The sequence below is a fragment of the Dinoponera quadriceps genome, unplaced genomic scaffold, assembly GCF_001313825.1.
Source record: "Dinoponera quadriceps isolate SergipeBrazil2010 unplaced genomic scaffold, ASM131382v1 scaffold591, whole genome shotgun sequence".
In the NCBI taxonomy this organism is placed as follows: domain Eukaryota; kingdom Metazoa; phylum Arthropoda; class Insecta; order Hymenoptera; family Formicidae; genus Dinoponera; species Dinoponera quadriceps.
Window position 1 is genome coordinate 327994 of NW_014554680.1, and position 22856 is coordinate 350849.

Genomic DNA, 22856 nt, shown 5'->3' on the forward strand with positions numbered 1-22856 from the left:
CATTAACAAGATGTGCGACGAATTTACCTTGACGTTATTCATGATGTCCATGATGTCCCATGCCGGATTACTGTCCACAGACGGCGATATTGAGTCTCGCTGTAACGTCTCACCATCGAGGTTGATTTGGTCTACAAGGCGGATTACAATGACGAGTGTGAATAAGACGGATGATGACATGTTGTTCGCTATTAATCCATGCCTACCGTCACTATCCAATTGCGAGATACTCTTCGGCCTGGGCCTCGCGGTATGGCGCGAGGCTATTCTCTGCGGAACATTAGGCACAGCACCGTCCTCGTCGGCTTCAAGATCGGTGAACATGTGGCTGGGATTCGACACCTTCTGCAGCAGCTCTAACGCCAGCCTCTTGCTCATCTCCCCTTGGAAAAACGCGTGCTGCAATTCGAAATGCTCCCTGCAGTTCTGCCGCTTATCTCACCGAAACGTCGACCGAGCTAAATGAGTAACAGTAACCTGGAGCAACTTCTCCGCAGTCGGCCTCTTCTTCGGGTTCTTCGTGAGCGCGACCTTGACGAAATTGTGGAACGTCGGGCTCCATTTGTCGCGGTCCTTCAGTGTCGGCGGCTTGAAGCCCGACTTGGACATGAGGAAGAGGGCGCGCATCGGATGCAGGTCGAACATCGGTGGCTGCAGCTCTGCCAATTCGATCGCAGTTATTCCGCACGCCCAGATATCACATAGCTGATTGTAGCCGCCTTTCCTCTCCACAGCTGCTACCTGCAACATCGTCGAGAGGTCAGCTTCACCAACAGCCCCCGCAACACAACACTGCAAAGCACGCTTCTTCTTTCTACCTAAGGTCTGTCTCCTGTCCCTGAACTAGGACTGCACTTCCTTTTCCCTTCAATGCTAAATTATATACTTGTTTCACTCTACCAGTAAAAAAAAGCTACCTAGTTCAGGAACAAAAAGCAGACCACTTGTATCGAATCATAAACACCTCGGGAGCCATCCAGTAAGGTGTGCCAATGAAACTCTTTCTCTTATTAATCGTCGCGGTGATTTGCGCTGATACGCCGAAGTCTGCCAATTTTACATCACCCGCCTCGGTTAATAATATATTGGCACCCTTGATATCACGATGCATCTTGCCCATGCTGTGCAAGTAAGCTAAACCCGTCAGAGTTTCCCGACACATATATGCTATTTGTATTTCTGATAATGGTCCAGTTACTGCAAATAGATCACAGATAAGATTATCGCAGCTTTAATTAAAAGGCAACATATGACACTACCGCATGAGTCGTTATATAATGGCACTATTACAAGTTATAATAATACTGTTATAAACATGGATCTGAATTCTTTTTACATCTAACTCAAGCATCTATTACGAACATTTCATCCAACATTATGTATTAATATTAAGCAATAAATATTACACATACTATGATATATATCTTGCAAAGATCCACCTCCGCAGTATTCCATGCATATCCACAGCTTGTCCCTTCTCAAATAACTGCCGTAATACGCGATAATATTGGGGTGCCTGCAGTCCTTCATCATTAGGATCTCCTGCTGAATGATCGCGAAGTCGTCACCTGGAAAACACACAGCAGTGCCGCAAACCATCCAGCTCTGTGGTTCTTCGTTACCAAATTCCTACTATTCGCAACGGCTCGACACCATTTTCCTGGACCAAGTGTACAAAACAAGCAGATAATCTAAATAGTCTGGTGAACAGGCACTTCAGTCATACTTCACCAGATCTTCATATTGCTCTGCATACTTTGCACGAAAATCACAACACCATGAGAAGAACGTGTCATGACAAATGGAAAAGCGATAAATGTCCAAATTAAGATACCAATCGTGCAACACAATCATATGATATTCCCGATACTCCGAGGAAAGTGCGCGCTTACCTGGCTCCAGTTTGATAACCTTAATCGCCGCGAGGTCGTTCATGGACAGCCGTTTAGCCTGCGAACGAGGGAAACGGGATCATAGTCGCGTCGTCGATCACCAGGTGACACGAATCAAGAGATACCGACCTTGTAGACATCGCCGTAGGTACCGCTGCCGATCCGCTGGATGAGCTCGTACTCATCCTGGGGATTCCTACGGCTGATGTCACTGGACAACGCGTTGGCGTTCACGGCCATCGCGGACGGCGCAGACAGGAGCCGACGACGAAGGGGATGGAAGGTAAGAGAGAGAGGGAGAGAGATAGAAAAGGGAGAGAGAGAGAGATAGAGGGAGAAAGAGAAAAAAGAGCGGAACGTGACACCTGGTGCGTCGGGATGTGCTTTCAGCCACCGTGAATCGATGCGCGCGTGATCGCAACTGCGTCCGGACAACGTAGCGGGACCATCTAGCCCGTCGTCAGGATGTCACACCAGCCGTCGGGACGACGACGTCGCCATTGTCCACAACACAGCCCGAACCGCTCTGACATTGGCCGCGATCCGCGGCCACGACTACGCCGTATTGTACAGTGGTGGTGCGTTACGATATGCGATACGCGGCTACAGCGAGGAATCGATGCATCGCTCGGCTACGGACCGACTGACATGTGCATGCTCCGGGAAATCGGGGGGCCATAGCTCGCGTAGAACCAGAGCTCTCTGCGCGCGCGAGCGACGGCAGGAGCTCGAACGATGGCCGCCGATCGATCGCAGTTTCAAATTTCGATCAATCGCACTTATGTTTTTTTTTCCTTCGAAATTTCGGAACGATGGTCGCGCCCGCGGAAGCTCCCGACCGCGAGAGAGACGCTCGACTTGGCCGCGATTGGTCCGCTTGTTCGCTCTGTCTCGCGTCTCCCGTCTCTCGTGTTATCGTTGATTTTTCTTTTTTCTTTTTTTTTTTAACGCGCCTTAACCGTGGCCTTAATTAGAAGTCACGGCGAACCCGCGCGTCGTCCACATGGAAACCGGCTGTATTGCTATTTCGCAAAAGTATTGGCTCGTATTCGCGGGTAAATAATTCAGGTCGTTTAAGTATAGAACGCGATATCGATTAGCAGAGATAAAGATAGACTGATACGAGGACGTGTGAGTATTAAATGCGCGGTACTGTCTTCTTTTTTTTGCATGTTCCCCGTGGTCAATGTACTTTGTCGAGAACGGGAATAGTGCTCCGTCGATACCGGATGACGGTTGGCTGCAATGCACGCTGCTATATCGATACGTTGCTCGATCGATACCTTCGGTACACTTCGATCCAGTCGAGAACTGGTTGTCGTGAATGTAAGATGGCGGTAGGAGGATGGTGAATGAAAAAGACGAGGATTCGTATTCTGAATTTTCTTTCGTCGATAAAAGTGCCTCGAATGTGGTTCCTCAGCCAACCTAACCTAACCTGATTCGTCAGGGGATTCATCGAAATAAAAAAAAGTTCAGAATACAGGCTCAGGTATTTGCAGTTTCTGTATTCTTTTATATATGCTGCTTTTTCTTTTTTTTCTTTTATACGTTTATTATTTTTAGCAAATTTCCTGGTGCAGTGTTTGAGTAGCCTTTTTCTCTTTTCCTGTTTGAATCAGGATAATTTTAAGAATAATGAGGTGACGGTGCTTGTTATTAAATATAAATAAACGCGTTTACGTGATAACTAATTACTCCACTGCGAGTCTCTCATATTTTGCGATCTAGGCTGATGTAAGGTAATATAGGTGTCATTTCTTTTTCCGATTATAATACTCATGTATTTCTAAATAAAAACACACTTGATCTTAAAAATTCTATCTATCTCATGAATATCTATCTTAAATCAAAACCAGAGTAATTTTAGTCAACCTCATTCTATCGGCATCAAATTTGAATTAAGTTTGTGATAGGAATCTAATTCGTAGTATAAAATACACAGTGTTTATGCAAAAATGTAAGCCAAGTAATAGGCATTGCTCCTAACGGCCTCACGTATTTTCTTAATAAAAAGAAAAACAAAAAACGAGGTCTATTTTTTGAGCGCAAACACTGCATTTGGTCTTACGGAATATTTAAGGACCGTTACGACGCACCGTTGATTGTCGGTTTGCGGTTTCATGCCCGTCTCTAGTTCAACGTCGATTAAGCCTTCACTTGAGGTTTCGACTAGCCACAGATGAAGACTTAAATTCAAATTAAGGTTTAATCGACGTTAGTAAAAACGGGCAGCAGAATGCATTTTCTCGCGGTAGTCTTGAGGCAAAACGTGAACTTGAACTGCGCAACCTACTGTTTCGCATGAATATTCCCTTGAATTCGGTATTTTTTTCTGTGCACAACTCAAATAGTGCAAAACATCCTGAGATCACCCTGGATACGTTTAGGATGTCCTAAGACACTCCTTAGGACATCCTGGACATACTGGATGATTTTGAAATATATTATCTGGGAAATATATATATATATATTTTTTTTTAAATAAAGATGACCGCCGATTTTAACAATCTAACTGTTTTCTCCAGGTTGAAGAGATAGAAAGTAGGTAATATTCGACCGACGGAACAATTTTAAATCACCGATTAGCTTAGTCATAGTTCGGTGAAAGTCACCCTTAAAGGCAGAAGCCCGGAGCGGATGAGCGGTCGAGGGCGGAGAAGGTGCGAGTGAATGAAAAGAACAGATCGAACGCGAAGTGCTGCCACGTTACATGCGGCTCTGCTGTGATAACACGCTCGAATAATTAGGATAGCGCCGGAGAGGATACAGGGTTGGATACGCACGCGTGAGCCCGCGTTTGGGGTCCGTCTTCCGCTTCCAGTGCGGCCACTATGACGCACGGTGTGGAACCGAGTTAGAACTCTGCAGGGAATATATATAGAAATCACACATACACTCCGGAGACGCTGAGGATCAACGCAACTGCGTTGTACGCGTCGGCCGCGTCGCACCCCACGCACAAATCTCTCACACAGCCGAAACATAAATAACCCAGGGTACAATCCACCAGACGCTTCGTACAGGCTTCGAAGCGTCTTTTTTGTATCTGGGATTAATGACGTCATTACGTAGTGAGAATGCTTCGAAGCGTCTGAGAGATCGTATCCCCCCAGCATGACTTCGACGCACGCTGACTTATCAGTCGAGACCATTATGTCCGGAGCAACACGAACTTCTAAAAGATGTCTTTAAAACATCTAAGGTACAACGTGACTATACGAATCTCTTTGGACGTCTTTTCGAAGTTTCTGCTGTCTAACGTAACGTACATGCGTTTGTTCATATAAATATATCATACATTTATTAAACACACACACACACACACAATTGCATTTAATCGACTCAAGCACTTTTTTTCTGTGCAATATGACGCTACAAATTGTTTTTCTTTCTTTCAAGGGAAGAAGAATAATTTAGGATCGCAGCTTTTCACGTAGCAGCGCAGGATTTTCAAGCTTATTCTTATTTTTACAATGACTTCATTTTACCTGGTAAGTGCACGCGATTCTCTCTTTCTTTCTCGCGAGCGAAAGAATAATTCAATTCTTAATTCCGACTCGCAACGTACCGTGTCCTGCTGCTGGAACCGCATGTCCTGGACACTCTATTTACCGCGCGTACTTTCTTTCCGCGCCACGGACTCCGTCGTCGTCGTCGTCGTCGCGCTACTTCAATCTCCTCTCGGACGTAAGTTTTTATTCATTAAACGTTCTTGATTATCTTTCGTGGTTTCTTTGCGAATTGCTTCGCGAGAATCGTGGGATTTTTATTCAATCTGTGATTAAGTCGGAGTGCTTGCATGAATACGTTGCATCCGAAACTTTCTCGTGTTGCGTATAAATTTGTGTAACTGTGTGCTGGTGTCATATAATATAAATAACGCGGCTTATGTGCCAGATAAGCGTTTGTGTGGTAGAGAAACATTTACTTGTAAACATTCCTCGAGTTTCAACAACTCCATTTGCCAGAGGATAATTCTAAATGTTTTTTGTTTATGTATCTCTAAATTATCAACTCATGTTGCGATGACTTTCAGCAAACTCCGGTTAAACTAATCGACAATTAACGGTCGATTACATAAATTAAACTAATCGACGATCAGCAGAATAATAAATAGCAATTTCTATATACCTAGTGAGATAAACCATCTAATAGTAATATAACATCAATATTATAATTTCTCACTCAACAACGTAACTGTTCCATGATACGCGCGTTATATTGCATTTATATTGTTGAGTAGGAAATTATAATATTGATGTTATGTTACTGTTTATTGGTTTTCACTGGGTATATAATTTGTCGTCTAACAAACAATTAATAAAGAAGAAGGTATTATGGCCCCATTATATTTTGTACAATAATTTTGTAGTAATCGCTGGAATTCGTCAAATAGAAATGAAGATATTAAGGGAGGTCATGATACCTACAAGAGCCATAATACCACCTTCTCTTTTAATTTCATTAACAAAATAGAACAAAATAGAATCAATCCTACTCTCGACCGTGTATGTATGTGTGTGTTATAGTAATTTTTAATATTTTAAAATTAATCTGTTTAATTAAAATTATTTCAAAATCAATTAATTGTAAGTATAAATTAGAAAAAAAAAACGAAGAGATTTTCTTCTCGCTTTAATAACGCAAAATATGTATTTTTCTCCATCTTTTTCGGTTGTATTTTGCTTTCCTCGCAGGCTGGACGGTTGAGTCAGCCGCTGCTCAGATTTAATCGGGATTTTCTGAAAGCCCCTCTTAAGACTCTGCGGTATGCACTAATGCATCCTGCTGCGTAAAAGGTAACCGTTGGAGATCGTTAGATAATGGAAAAGGTCCAGCCGGGACATAAAGGACAGGAAAGAAGAATTCGAACGCGGGCGGAGTAGTTCCCCAACCCAGCGGCGAGTGCGCTGCCTCGCTGCGCGCGCGGATATACGACCCTTCGAACTGGAAAGGTGGCTCATTCGTACCGCCTTTCCCGCGGCCGGGTGGATCGTAAGCGCTTTTCCGAACGCCCATACCGCGTCAGTTGTATCAGTGACGTGTACCTGTAAGTCGCTTCAAGCGGAGGCTTGGAGAATCGTCTCTCTTGTTGCTCGAAATCGCGGCTGACCGGCGATCAATCTCCGATCACTCGAACGTCTCGCGAAGTTCCGCGAGATCGTCCGCGCGATTGTTTCCTCGCGCGTGCCGTGGAGCGTGACGATCATTCCGGTGAAAGCATCCGCAACTATTTCGATCGGCCCGCGGACTTTCGCGCCGTTTAGGCGCGGTAATAAAAAGCGAACGGATTCGCGCGCTGCGTTTCGACGAATTTTCCATTCGCACGAATGACTCGCGAGTGAAGGTTCCGTGATCACGAACGGCTCTCGCTCGATCGATCGATCAATCGGCGGCGGCGAAATTCGTGCACAATTAGTGCTCGAGTCCGCCTCTGTGACTTTGATCTCTGTGAAACGCGGATAAACTGGTGATTGTGAACTGGATCTCGACGAAGGAACCCGAGACTGTGTGCACGTCCTTTCCCGCAGATTAGTTTCCCCCAAAGGAAAACTATATGAAAACATAGGTTTTCCAACCCCCTCGTGAATCTGTGAATCTTGGAGAATCCGTTTGGGCCCATGAATTCTTACTACTTCGACTGAGTGATTCCTTCGTCACAGAATCTCGCATCTTTGCCCGTGCGTTATTTTCCCCCCAATCGTGATCTCCGACTCTTGTGCGAATCGTAGAATCCAAAATTTGTCAGCTACGGGCTTCTAGATCTATAAATTTTCGCTTGCTGGTAGAAACTGCCCTGATCTATCGCGTCGATAAATCCTATGTTCGCTTCTTAACGAATATATGACTTGCCAGCAAAGTATCTGTCGGAAATTCGCAAAAATGACGCACGATCTCTTGATTCTGTCAACGCTTCTCTATATCTGCTGCCTCGGCGTCGTGGTCAGTGGTGTACAAAAATTTATCGAAACACCGCCCACTTACAAAGAAGTGCTACCTGGCCAAAACGCGCTGCTACCCTGCAGGGTGAAAGACAAAAGTGGTGATTGTTTCTGGCTGAAGGATGGAATAATAATAGCAAATGAATCGGGAAAATATGAATGGTTGAGCGATCGCCGCGGCGATTGCTCCCTGCTGATCAAGAATGCCACCTTGGAGTTTGACGACAATTTTTGGGTATGCCAGGTTGCGCCTAGCAATCACAAATTGCAGGACGCCATCGTATCCTTACCGGCCAGGCTGCTCGTGATAGGTAAGAACCCCTGATTCGAGCTGTTTCACTCCTAGCGGGATGTTAATGACGTTGCACATAAAATATCAGGTCACTCGGGAAGCTTCCCGAGAAATTTCTCTGGGAGAACTAGAATGGTCCGGGAAGATGAGGTGAATCAAATCGCTTGAATGGCGGCGGAAGTTTTCTTTAAAAGAAAAAAAAAAAGAACGTGACTTTGCATATAGAATTGAATGGAGAAACGCCCACGTGCAAGAAGGCGTTGCGACCTTTTTTTTTTTTTTCTTAGAAAAGAAATGGGCACGATCTTCCCGGGCGGTCCGATTTTAATTTTACGACGTCGATCGAATTTATTACCGAACTTTTCTACCGAAGAAGAAAAAAGGGACGAATAAGAGCCTTTGCACGGATTTTACCCGTGCACTAAATATAATACAGATATATTTTATTGCATTATACAAAATCCATACCGATGCTCCTGTTGGACTCCTTTTCTTCGTCTATTTGATTGAGTATGAATATAGTCATTTCATACACTTTATTACATTTTCTGTTAGATAATACAAATGAAAAGTAATCCCAGTAAGCAAGAAACGTTAAATCAACATTTAGCGATATCGATGTGGACTTTTTTCTCAACAATTTTAAATAATATTATATAAATATTTTTCTCAAAATGATTATTCGATAACATGGCTTTTCCGAATATTATATACAGTTTATATATTTAGTATGATATACTTAACATAGTTAACTTAATAGTTACTATAATTTATATGTTAGCACATTTAAAGTTCAAGGCAACCTCGAATATTTCATCAAAGCGCATCGGGCCATTTGGATCGTTAATATTCCGCGAACATTGACTTCGAATGGTGCAAGAGAACGCATGGGGCAGCCGTTATGCTCTACTTTTCTGTACTTTTGCAACATCCGTGTTAATGGAAATTTGGTTGAGTGCTCTTAGTGGCTCAATCAACCTCTTGAACGATTACTTATTCCGCATTTGCTTACAAAGTAACGATAAAATCGTGATTACAGCTGAAAAACGAATAGATGAGAATAATATATTATAAAAATCAACGCACTGGAAAAAAAAATCCTACAGAGAAGACGTTTTGCATTATCAGATTTTTTCTAAATTGAATTTTTATTTATTTTGACGAACATATTTCTATCATATTTCATATATTAGTCATTTAATATGACCTATGTATTATATACATGCATAAACATACTTTTTCAAAGAACGCAACATATTAACTTTGTTTATTTATTTCACTGAGAGAAGATAGCCCTGACGCGACAATTTCTGCTTCTATTTATCTTATCTAAACGCACTTTAATGCATGTTTTAGTGGAACCTGGGCCACCTATTTTAAAATATGAAGGAGGTAAACCTTTAAACGCTGTCCTACCGCTAAAGGAAAAACAAGAAACCTTGATTAGTTGCAGTTCGAACGACGGAAATCCAGCCGCCTACATTAAATGGTAAGCAAACAGTTCTAAAATGCGAGTATCACCAGTATGATTTAATGCTAATATAATAACGGATAAATAAAAGATGAGAGAGAAAGAGGAAAAACAAAAAAATTAGAAATAATTTGAAAATTTTTAATGTAATAATTAAAATAATAGAAATTTTTAATATAATATAATATATCAATTTAGAAATTACAGAATTAGCAATAATTTAGAAAAGAAAATAATGAATTCTTGTAACTCAGACTTCACGTAAAGATTGAAGAACAATGAAAGTTACACATGTTTTACAATTTCGAAGGTATAACATGCGGTATTGTATAAGAAAATATGAGAATTTAAGGAAACTGATCGCTTCTCTTTCATGCATTCCACAAATTTTGAAAAGCAACGTTACACCAAGAAGCTTGAACGTGACATAAGCACGTTGAAACTTCTTTCCTTGAAAAGACCTTTAACACGACACAAAGAAAAGAATCACGAAGGTTTTGGTCCTCTCTTTTGATGATTGCGGGTCGGCCCGATGTCGGACAACCTGTTACCTGAGAAAAAGTCTCATCCTTCATGATGAAAAATCTTCACCCTAAAGGCATTCCGAAATGTCAGTTAAAATTTATAGAAACAAATCACTAGATAATACTCGGACGAGGAAAAAGCTATCAAATAATTCACACATCCAAATAAACTCGGGAAAAGATAGCGAGGAAAACAAATATCAGTTAAGATCAATATTTTCTTTTCTTCAATGTAAAATCCCTAAGCTATACATTTTACATAAAATTCTCACTCTCGCAATTTAACTTTCGATTTTTCTTATATAAAAACTAGTACAGTGGAAAATAAAAATCGAGTGAATGCTTCAACAGATCTGATATATACGTATCTTTCATTTTTACTTTTTTTCTATTTTTATTTGAAGTCCTAAGTATTTCATTTGATTTAGTTTTTTGCATTCATAAATTTTATTACATTTTTCTCATATTTTCCATCATAACATAACTTCGCTTCTTTAATTTTACTAAGTGGTGAATAAAATATAAATATCCATTCTTTCTGATCATTATCGATTGCTTACTCGCGTAATATGGCATCGAGGTGAACCTCACTTCGTAATTCTTTCGTCACATCGCTTACTCCTCGGAAAAAGAAATTCTCAAAAATAATGTTTTCAAATGTTTCTGGCTAATTTCTGAAGAATAATTTTTCGGAATATACTTTTGGTATATATAATTAGATTCAGCATAAAATAATCTTTCATATCGTCATAAGGAATTTAAACATTCTCAAGGAAAGATTATAAGTGGCTATATGGAATTTGTTTAAAAATATAACATTCTTAAATATTTTTAAACACAGTCATAAGATATATTTGAAATCATAAAACTGTGTATATTTGAACAAATATTTCTTTCTATCTTTCACTGTTTGAATGTTATTCATCCAGAGAGAAGAAAACCGATTTTCTTCAAAGAGATGTTTCACCTTCTAAATTTTTTTATTTTTTTATTTTTTCTGGACGAGGAGTTTCCCAGAAATTAGAGACCTCCCGGAGACGCTTTCGCACGGCGTCAGAAGATTCACCTTCTAAACCTGCATGCCTTATGCATTAAGCACTTATAAAAAAATACGTGTCCTTTTTGGTCCACCTACGGAGAAAACGATTCTATTAGTATAACTGAATTTTCCGTTGCCTGGAAACCTAACAAAAACTCTGTTGTAGGAACAGAAGGATCCTTGTAGGAGGTTTCTTTTCAGTCAGTTGCTCTCAGTTGCCCGAGTTTTAATGCAGCCGAATGTTCACACGGATATTCTCAATCGCGGTAACGGAGATGCCATTTTTTGTCACCAAATTTTTATCTCGTTCCTATTTAGTTGCAGAAACCGAATTTTCTTTTCGTGCATGGAGAAATAGATCCTTTGGCGTAACTGTATTTTTTTTGCCCGGGAACCATATAAAAACTCGATTGCAAGAACAGAAAGATTCCTGTAGAGGTTTTCTCCTGAGTCAATTGCTTCCAGTTGTTGTCTCAAACGTGCCCATGTAGCCGAATGTTCACCCGAATGTTCTCAGCCGCGGTAATGTCATTTCTTGTGTCGAGTTTTTATTTGGTTCCCATCCAGTTGCAAGAAACTGATATTTTTTTCCCGCACGAAAAAATAATCCCTTTTGTGTAACTGAATTTTCTCTTGCCTGCGAACCAGACGAGAATTCGATTCTAGCAACGGAAAAATTCCTGTAAGAGTTTCCTACTCGATCAAACGTTTCCAGTTTATCTTAACTGAGTTTTAAAGAGGCCGAATGTTCACACGAATGTTCGGAGTCGCCTTGATAGAGATATCACTTCTTATCATCGAGACATTTCATCTCGCGTCAACGAGTTTTCATCCGGTCCCTCCTCAGCAGTGAAAAGTGAACTGAGATTTGCTTTCTGTCTACAGAGAACGTATTACAAGCTCATCGAGATCAGAGGGGGACACTTGGTTGTGTGGGTATTCTCGTGAATAGCGCGCTTTATGCACATTCCTGCGTTGCACGGCTGCACTTATTTTCTTACTTCGCAGAAGATATCGCTATTTCTCAAACATGAGCCGTGAACGGCGGCGGTGGTGCTCTGGTGCGCCGTCGTGGGCCCGGCCTGGCCTAGCTTGCCGCAAGAAGCCGTGACGCGCGTTATGCTTATGCAGGGAAGGGCCGTCGAGCGGTGGGATCGTCGTTTTGTTTTACGCTCTACTGAATTTAGCCGCGCCTTATCTATATTCTTACGATGTAAAACATCTGGTCGAACGGCACGCGCTTCTTTCGGGAAGCGCATGCCCTCGCCACCGAGAGAAAGAAGAAGGAGAAGAAGAAGGAGAAGAGGCAACAGCAGCAGCGGTGGCGGGTGTGTTATTTATCCCCCGAACGTGGCGGCATATGTACTACTTCACAAGAGGATCGTTAATGAAGGGTCCCTTTGACAGAACACTGCGAACCCTCGCTCGCGCGCGCGCCGATACAACGTCCGCCGTTATTGCCAGCAACTTGCGAAGAAGGGCTCGTCGAACAACGCAAACGACGCCTCCGGGACGCCCAATCTGTCGGATGTCTATCTCCGTGAACATATCTCGATAAAATGAGGGCCCGATGTTGATTTAGGTTTGCGCGACTTCGCGCCACTACATGACGTCGACCACGGTTGTGCAGATTTTAAGATCACGTAGATAATTCACGGTATCGTCCACGTGATATTTACACGGACTCTTTTCACGGTAGACAATGTGAGAACTATATAAAATATGATAAATTACGCAGCAAAGAGAAAGGATAAATTATTAGTCTAATTTAAACTATAAAATAACTCACATATCCGATCTTGGTGTTAATTATGAAGACATTTAATATTAAAGATTAGAAAGTTGGTGTACATGCAGGTAACGCAGAGATCTTATCACTTTAAACTCACCTGTAGGTTTTTAAACAGGAAAAGGCAGAATTTTAGTTCGTGGTTACAACAGGCACAATATATACCTAATATTTATTTTCCTTTTCTTGTCAGCGTGAAGTCAAGTTCATCGAATCCACTACTGATTTATCGTGGCATCGTAAAACACGGAAATTGTTCCGTTATGTTTAAACCGAATAATTTCACTAATTTTTAATATGTTAAATTGGATTAAGTCAGACATAATCCACTTTACGCATATTTAAAATATCTACATAGCGATATAAAAGGTGTATATGTGCTAAAACTACAGGCTGTTAAAATACCAATGTTATCATTCAGGTTTACCCGCGAGCTTTTAACAAAAACGAAATATAAAAATAAGACTTATGAAATGTACACTCGAGAAGAATATCCGATCATGTCTGATAATCCAATTAAAAGTAACAAACTACATCCGATCATTTCGTCATTTTATTTGATCAAGTCGTGCTTTTATCCGAGAAAAATTACGGAGGTATAAAGGGCGATTAATTTTCCGATTAGGTTTTATCGGTAACTGCATCAATAATCATCGAATACGTCATAACGTCCACCGTTAAAGGATAAAGATAACCATCACCTGTTCGGACAATAAGAACAACAATCGGACGTATCATTTAATCCGTTTATTTGATGGAAACTTTCCTCAATGTAAGAAAAAGACGAACTGTTCCATAATAGTTCGTAAATTATTTATTGCGTACACACAGATGAAATATTATATATGGCTTACATTGAGTGCGTTCAAAGAACGCGTTACCGGCGCTAAAACGTCACTTTATTGCTCGTTAGATACAAAACAAGAATAAGATGACTTTTTAGCACTGATAGCGCACTCCCCGAACGCACCCACTATTTATGCGTTAATTATATACGCATAAACGTCCAATCCTAACATCGACCATGAAGATTTGATTTTTCCGAAGAAACAAAATGGTCAACCACCGACGACTGGATTATCCGACGGATATTGGATGGCGGAACAGGGACGTCCGGCTGTTCCCACGCGTTGATTTAGGCTCACTGAGGTCCTAATGAAGAATTCGTCCGGCCGGGACTTGCCTCGAAACAATATCGAGCGCGCGTATTCTTTTACGACCGATAATAGCCGCGCGGTTTAACGATTCCTGCCCGGTGGTACCTTTTTCTTCGCGTTGCGGACACGGGGCTGTGTGCCGAGTATAATTATGTAGATTATAGCCGTAGAAACGGAGAAACTGGCCGCGAGCGTAGTCTCGCCGCCGCTCCGCGCCTCTGTGAATCATGTTAGAAAAGGGTACGGACCTTCGGGTACGCCGTTCGTACCTTTTTCCTTTCCTTCTTGCCGCGAAGGCGCGTTTAGCGGAAACCGATGGATCATGTCGGGGATCACTCGGAAACGATGCTGCGTACGCCGAGACACCGTGTCGCCGGCTAATAACGGACGTCGCGAGCGTTTCCGGAGGACATCCCCTGTTTCTTCTGCGTAACGCAGCGTCGAACCCGTCGGCTCGACAGATGGCAGATCGCCCACGCCGGACGTGCTCACGAAGTGTCTCGTCGAAACACTTTTCAGTAACAAAAAGTGAGAAAGGCCCGACATTTGTGCGCCAGGAGACTGTTTCTCTCGAATGTTTCTTCTGTGTCCCCTCGTTGAAGATACGTGGAAATAAATTTAAATTAATCCACGGTGACCATCGTGGTATTAATTAAATTAAATTATTAATTTAGCTTATTTAATGGGGAAATAAGTGAATTTTTCTCTCTCTTTTTTCTTCTCTCTCTCTTTTCTTCAAAGATATCTTTGAAAGAGAATAAATCAGTTCCGGGCAGCATGCTTATCTAATCGTAAGACTGTCTTTAAAGCATCTTGTATAAGAGCGATCATTGTGAACTTAAAATAGTATTTTATAAAACGTTTTCCGGGTTACATACGTAATTTTCTACGTTATCGTCTTTAGAGAAAAGTATTACTGGCTGCGTAAAAATTGACCAGGGATATAAATTATTATTGTTCAATTATTTTATTATCCATACGAGTGATCAAACTATTGAGTAACGATAAGTTATCACCGGACAATTTATCACAGCCAGTAATACTTTTTTGTTAAGGCGGTAATAATACAGTTATATATCTGCTGGCTATTATAACAACCTATTGATCATTGTGAGCGTTATGTGCGGGAAATATATGGAAACTGGAGAAAAACTTGTAATTTGACCATGAATTTCTACTCATGTGACTCTGTCAGTTTTCTGTTTGAATTACTGCACCGGATCATATTTCCTTTTCTTCCGTACACGCGGTTCTTTAGAGAACCATATGCTGTCTGGTAACACACGTGCTGTCAGAAAGCAGTTATTATCGAAACCTAATTTAAGTAAATTTTAATGTCCCGAACATCTATAACATCATTCACAAATCGGAACAAAACATGTTTTAGAAATGTAATAGAAATATTAAGTAAATTTATCTCCCAGATAACAAAACATCTCTCGAATTATATGGCATTTTCTGTACATCACTAAGACGATATAATACTGATAGTATAATGACGATACAATTTATATTATTATTATTTTATTATTTTATTATTTATTAAATATCAATTTTTACAACTAGTCATAGAACTGTTCGAAAAAGAAAGATCAAGAGTAAACCCTGATGTGAGGTGATCTGGGAGTCAATGAAAATTTTACAAGTGAAAGAAACACATGATCTCTCTCTCTCTCCCTCTTTCTCTCCCTCTCTCTCTCACTTTGAATATTTATATTTAAATAACTCTCACGTCTTATAATATCGATATAATATTAGGAAATATGTTTGGATAGGTATATAGGGAACGAAGAACGAGAACCTTTGGTCAAGCAGAAAAACATGTCGGTGACGAACAAGCCGAAGACCTGGGATGTTAACAGTCTTTTACGGCTGTACGGTCAGAGGGAAAATCACGGTATGCTGCTCCGATGTGTGGCCGAGCATCAGGCGAGTTCGTCCCACAGCTACGTGGAGTCCCGGTTGAACATACAATGTACGTGCACTCGATATAACGAATCATACTGATCGCATGATGACGGTAGGCTAGGACGAGTGGAAAATGCACGATTTCCATTTCGTATTTCATTCACAGCTCAATAAGTACTTACACTCGACAGATCCTGCAAATTTCTAGCACTCAAATTCTATCCTTGCAGAAAAACGACTGATGATTAATTGCTCTTTTGTTTATCATCATAATTAATAGTTAATTGCCTTTCATAAGGTTTCGGTGTACTCACTACAAACATATTGTTTTATCAGAAGCGAGAAAATCCATGTTCAGAATTCTTGCGGAATTATACGTTTAAATAAAAATATTGATATACCTATAAAATAAATTAATTAAACTTGGCTATAAAATTAACGCTACAAAATAACGTGCCAAAAGTATAAGAAAAGATAGATTAAAAGAGAAGGTTGTATATTAATCATTTATTCACGGTTATTGATTGATTGTTAGAACAAAAGGAAAAGAGTACTTTAGGAGTATTTTGGAGTATTTTATAAGTGTGCTGAATCGATCACAAATGTCATTATTGATGATGAGTAGTATATATATAATATAATAGGTAATTCGAGCGAAGCTCGACCGCCGGGTTGCAGTGCGACAGGCGCGAGAGTCTCGCGCGCGCTGGACCCTCGCCGCCGTAGCCAGCGGCGCACGTCGCCAGGTGGCGCGCCGTCCAAGTAATTAACCGCGAGCGAGTTCGCACGCTGGCGGATATATAAGAGCGCTCCGTACGAGTGCTCGAGGAGATCGTTCTCGTCTGCCACAGCGCTCAGGTTGACGGAACGGTGAACAAGCGCATAGCGTCTCTTTTTCGAATGTGTTTTTCGGCTATTGTACGGTCAGTTTTTTGTGGGAGTCTCTTCACTACCTTTTAATACGTTCATTGCCAAGATGAAAATTGGAATTTCGTATTTTTTTTATTTTTTTTTTAGTTTTATTGTGGTCAAAATAAGTTAATATATATTATTTATATGCTTTTATTATCATGTACATAGGATTTAGTACTCTTAACTAAATATCTATGACGCGATAACGCGTGATCGGCCGTTTGGTGAGAACTCGCAGTTTCGCATCGAACCTTGTTCAGGCACCGCGACCGTGGGCAAAAAGGGACGAGCCCTTCGCGCGCTCGTGCTCTCGCGTCAACGACGAGGACGACGTCGACCCGGACGGGGTCTCCTACGTGGCGCGTGCCAACTCTCCGCCAAATTTCGGCATCTGAATCGGCGCTCGCTTCTCCACCCTATCTGAGCGTGCGAAACAGATTCTTTTTAACTGAACCAGTACTGCACTGAAATTTCATTTCTTTTTTCTTCATATTGCTACGTTATATATTTGCTTCATTTTCTAACGGCAAAAGTGCAAACTACTTTAGCTAAAAAGAATAGTACTCAGTAGTAGTCGTACACTGAGAGAAAAAATGGTTAACCTTTTATAGTCAATTTCGAATTGTAGCTTCTATCTTGGAGTCAATAATATCTTTTTGTTTTACCAACAGATATAAGTAAGCAAGCAGAAATAAGCATATAAAGTTATTTATTAATCACCCTGTTAAAAATTTCTAGGTGATTCTCATGGAAATCCATGAAAACTCATATGAATCCATATATAGAATAATAAAAATCCATGTATGAATCCACACAGATTTCTGTCTAGGACTTGGATTTTTGACGTAAATCTCCGGGAGCAACCACAGGATTCCATATAGATTTCCAACATGGATTCCTATCTGATTGTTTTCAACAGGGCATACCATGACAGCGCTTATATTAGTGTTTTCCGATCACGAATACCAAAGATTTTTTTCCCAGTGTACAACTCAATGTGCCCAATTAATTTTACAGTCGCCGTTGTAGAAATCTGAGAGGAACCGGCATTATCGTAAGAATATTCTCACGCCAGGCTAGAATATCCATGCAAAATATTCTCCATTACACATCATCATATTAACTACTAACGAGCAGCTTTTCGTGACATGTGTGTTTAATAACAGCGTGATTTCTCTGAAAACGTACAGATTCGCCGGAAGTGCAGATCGAGTCGAATCTGCAGCCGCTCACTATAGCGCCGGAGGATTCGGAGAACTTTTTGAGCCTGAAGTGCCTGGCGGACGCTAATCCGGCCGCCAACATCAAGTGGTTCAAAGACTCGATACTGCTGGACCTGTCGACCGACGCCACGATATCGCTGCTGACATATAACAGCACGCAGAGTAACGGCCGCAGCCGACAGACATCCGAGATGCTTTTCAAGCCGGTCAGGATACAACACGGCGGGATGTACTCGTGCAAAGCGTACAACGTCATCGGTGAAAGCGCTTCCGCGAGTTACAGGCTGGACGTGCAATGTTCGTTGAATTATACCTTGCTTGCTGCATACGCTATCTTTCTCCACACCACCGTGTCACTTTTTCCTCGGCTTCTTCACTTCAGAACACAGTCTGTATGCATGTCGTTTGACATCCTCCTTCGCGCAATGATACGGTATGTTCGCAGTCACGGTGGCGATGCCGACTCCTCGCGCGACTCTTCCTCGATAGAGACGCGTGTACAGTTACGTGTACAGTTACGTGTACAGTTGTGTTACGCGCGATTGTATATTATGTTATATACTGTGAAAGTTAGAACTTTCCTCTCTCTCTCTCTCTCTCTCACGCGCGCTCACTCTCTCTCTACTTTTCTCGATTTTATGCTTGACTTCGAAACTTCGACACGGCAGAGTGAAGATACTCTCGAATCGCCTACTAATACTGCCAATATAATCTAAGTATTTCAATACCCGGGTAATAACTGTGGGTTTAGGTAGCCGCGTCTTCCGAAAGTACCCGGGTATACACACTCGCGGATACCACCCCGGTAGTCAGAAAATAATAACGAGTAAACATTTACGAGTCTGCATTCATTTGTTTATTATCGTGAAAAAATCAATGATTTATAATATCGTGATTAGTCGTATATTCAGTTACCTGGGTAATCTTGAAAAACCCGAGCACTTAGGTCGAGATTGACAGCACCAGCACCGACTCAAGATCCCGTAAGATAACGCTAGCGACGTTTATGCGCAGACAAACCGAGATTAAAGATAGCCGAAGACCCCAACAGCGCTCTGAACGTGGTGGACACGGTGCAAGTGGGAATCACAGTGGAACCGTTTGAGTGTCCCGAGTTCGACGCCAACCCGCCCGCGCAATATCGCTGGATACATCCTCGCGGCAAGTCAACGGGGTTCGCGAAGAACAAAGGCCAGACGAAGAGCAGCAGTCGGCGTCTTCGTCTGGAGCGCATCACATGGTCGGACCAGGGCGAATATCGCTGCGTCGCGTACAACACGATCAATGGCGTGATAAAGGAGACTTACAGCGAACGACGTTACACGTTACACGTGACCGGGCCGCCGGAGATTCAGGAAACGTCGCCCAACCACGTGTCGATCGGTTGGATCGGCGAGCGCGCGCATAGACTCAAGTCCCGAGTCTGCTCGCAACCGCCGCCGAAACTGGTTACGTGGGAATGGGGCAGTAATCAGATTCGAGCAGGTACGATGGATCCATTTCAGAGATAACACGTTGACCGTCGCGTTATACAAAACGTCCTAAAGTCGTTTTGTGTTCAGGACGTCTTGAGTTATTCCTCAGAGCGTCCTGGACACATCCTGGATCATTTTGGGACGTCTTGCACTATCTGGGTCTAGCAAAGCCAGTCCTAAAGATGCTTATCCTGTTCTGTCTAAAGGAATCATCACGTAAAACTCGTATCAGAGTTTTTTATTGCGGAGGATTAAGGGTTGCGAATTAAGAATCGGGATTCGATATATAAATAGTTTCGACCTTGACTCGTGTTATCCCGATTGGTCAAGTAGCAATTTTCAATAGCCTAATTTGGTTTTTACATTAACGGATTCTTCTGGTCAGATCAGAGCACAGTAAGCATTTTTTGGACTTGCTTCACTGGATCCAGGGAGGGGCGAATCATTGTCCACGGGTGTACCTGTGTTCCCGCAGGTGCCTTGTCCCTCGTTTGTGGGCGACGGTTTTATTTGCGGGATTAGGAATTGCTTTGCCGGGTATTTAACACGTTCCGTGCCGGACCAATTTTACGCGACTTCTCGCGGCCCACGTCTCGTTATGAACCAAATTTTATTTGCCACATAATATGTATCATAATAATTATCAAAATATTTAATGATTACATGTCGTTTTGGTGCGAAAATATTAAGCTGACCTGAGGGAAAGCTTGGCGTATACAACCGGTGGTAGACGCGGCACGGAACGTATCGACACACCGAGATTTAAAATCCCAGTGGAATTCACGAGTTGCGATCAACGTGACGATCAAGTGAACCTGTTGAAAAGTCTCCCGTACGACTTATGAATCTTTTTCTGTCACACTTTTAACACAGGAGAGCATATTCATCCGAAGTACGAGGCCCTGCCGTTGGAGCCGGTCATCGAGAGCGGGATGATGAGCAACTGCTACTCGGCTCAGCTGGACGTGAAGGATCTGCAGAAAGAGGACGCCCGGATGTACACCCTGACGGTGCGGAGCGACAATGGCGAGGATTCGACGAGGATCAAATTGGAAGTGAGAGACTCCAGCGAGACGCGCATCATAGGAGTCGCCGTGATGGTCACTCTGCTATTAATGTTGACACTGATCAGTATCGGTGTGTGGGCCCTATTACGATGGCGACGTCGACGGTACCGCCAAGAGTCGGAGGAGGATGGTAGCATAGCGGCGGACGCGCTGTATAACAACGGTGATCGGCAAAAGTCCATCAACTCGGTCACCCATGCGAAGACCTTCGCGAGGAAGCCGAACATGGACAGCGAGCAGAACACGTACGACTACACTCATACAGTGAAGCAGATTCGTTCCATGAGCCCGGAAGCGCTGAAGGTCAGAAGGGCGCCAGTGGTCCTGCAATCGCCCACCATCGTATAAAAGACAGTGAGAGAGACCTCGACTCACTGCCGACCGGACATGAATTCCCGTTGACGGCGAATCTCGTGTCTCTAATCGACTGATTCCTTCTACTTCTCGATATACTTGTGCCTTTTCCTCACGTCGACCTGACGCATCGACATAAGGATGCCTGAACCATCGTACACATTGCGTCAAGTCTTATCATTAAAATTGAAGTTACCCAGGAATAAAAGATTATATATAAACACATAAAATTATATATAATCGTATTTAATTTATATATGGATTTTGTTTTTATATGGCTATATATATATATTGGTACGAAATAAAAATACCGTTGAATGAAAAGCGGAGGAAATATTTTAATTGATTTAAGTGTTTGTATTGTGGACAGCCATAAACATAAGCATTTACTTCAATTATATTTGTATAACGGTATTTTTTAGATGTAGGACATATATAATTATATAGGATTATATATAGACAAAATTCATACATAATTACCTTTTCCGCGAGTTACGTGATTCTCGACCTTACGCATACACATGTGTAAGGCTGAAAATCGTATAACTCTCGATCCAAAATACGGTGAAGCGTTCATGACGCAGTGTGTATTGTTAATTTCAACAAAATGGGTGTGCCGATTTGCGGTGAAAAGACATTCGAGTTATTATCGGCGCGATTCGCCATCATTCGGCTGACGACACATGTTCGCTTTGTTTGCGCGCATGTTGAATACCTGTCATTACACACATTAGATCCCCTCGTGGAATGCCTATTCCAGATATTATGTCGATAATTCGACATCCAAAAACAAGGATGTGATGCGTAAATCTACACAACGTATTGGACGTATTAAAATTGTTTAGATTAGAATTAGGAAAAAAGAGTGTATCGTGACTCTGGATGTTTTTTGTTAACGGTTTATCAACGGTACGGTACAGGTGTACACGCGTCGAATTTTGCATCGGGATCACTTATCGACGAAGCGAACGAAGTGCAGAACTATCCATTGTTTTTATATGTAATATATCGTTAAACAATTCCCCCTTCCTTTCCCGGATTTATAAGTTATTTATTATCGTGTTATTGTTACATACTTTATCGTGATGAGGCTACAATAGTGATTTAAGCGCACCCGAATAGATCGAGACACGTCGCGAGAAATGCGTTGTACAGAAAATTGTACAGAAAAACTTCTTTTTATATCCCATCGCACCGACGACGAGTACAGTCCGCGTCTTCGGTGCGGAACGAAGCGTGACTTTCATAGCAGGTTGCATCTCGATGACTTTAATGGCGATTGTGCGCCAGCAGGAGCAACGCAAAATGCTAGATGGATTTTGCGAAAACGGTACATGTGTATAGTTTCATATTTCGATGATGCTTGGATTAAGCTGCAGCTGGAAAAGAGATTTTATGTTTCAGACACAGTTGCGTCCTTTCATTATCTGTTTACGAGACTGAGTATGAAACCGATTCATCGGTCTGTCATCTGTTTACCTAGCGAGGATGTTATCTGCGATTAAAATTGCGACATATTAAAATTAGAGATTAAAATTAGAATAAAATCGGGATATATTTCGATATATTCACTCTAGTGTGATTTTTTTATTGACGGTTGAATTAACGGTTCGATAACGACGTTCGTGTTTCCTTGTGAAGATCAAATGTAAGATCAATTGAGACTTTAGATTTTATATAAGTGAAATGGTGTTCTGTTTTTTAATATATTAAAAGAGATCAATGATTTAGTCGCTTCAGCCGCACGGAACACCTGATATTATTGATGTTCGAACACCTAAATTTATTAATGTTCGAAATAAATGACT

General features: G+C 41.8%; 2 protein-coding genes across 8 annotated transcripts in view; one reads left to right on the forward strand and one right to left on the reverse strand.

The window, feature by feature from the left end:
* LOC106740809 (mitogen-activated protein kinase kinase kinase kinase 5) overlaps positions 1 to 2629 on the reverse strand; it is a 31045-nt gene extending 28416 nt beyond the window's left edge. For all 7 annotated transcript variants that reach the window (XR_001374126.1, XM_014612212.1, XM_014612211.1 and 4 more), the window contains exons 1-7: positions 2022 to 2629; positions 1893 to 1950; positions 1413 to 1568; positions 965 to 1197; positions 478 to 741; positions 207 to 399; positions 28 to 131 (exon numbers count right to left, since the gene is read on the reverse strand). Coding sequence is in view for 6 of the 7 variants with exons in the window: in XM_014612212.1 (XP_014467698.1) it covers positions 28 to 131; positions 207 to 399; positions 478 to 741; positions 965 to 1197; positions 1413 to 1568; positions 1893 to 1950; positions 2022 to 2132 (1119 nt within the window). In the remaining variant the exon portion in view is untranslated. The remainder of the gene's footprint in view (positions 1 to 27; positions 132 to 206; positions 400 to 477; positions 742 to 964; positions 1198 to 1412; positions 1569 to 1892; positions 1951 to 2021) is intronic.
* A 5149-nt stretch (positions 2630 to 7778) lies between these two features.
* On the forward strand, positions 7779 to 21253 carry LOC106740792 (kin of IRRE-like protein 3). The gene is made up of 6 exons (XM_014612174.1): positions 7779 to 8148; positions 9486 to 9618; positions 15885 to 16084; positions 18120 to 18449; positions 19167 to 19637; positions 20501 to 21253. The coding sequence occupies exons 1-6, from the start codon at positions 7779 to 7781 to the stop codon at positions 21040 to 21042; spliced, it is 2046 nt and encodes a 681-aa protein (XP_014467660.1). The 3' UTR covers positions 21043 to 21253.
* Positions 21254 to 22856: the final 1603 nt, after the last annotated feature.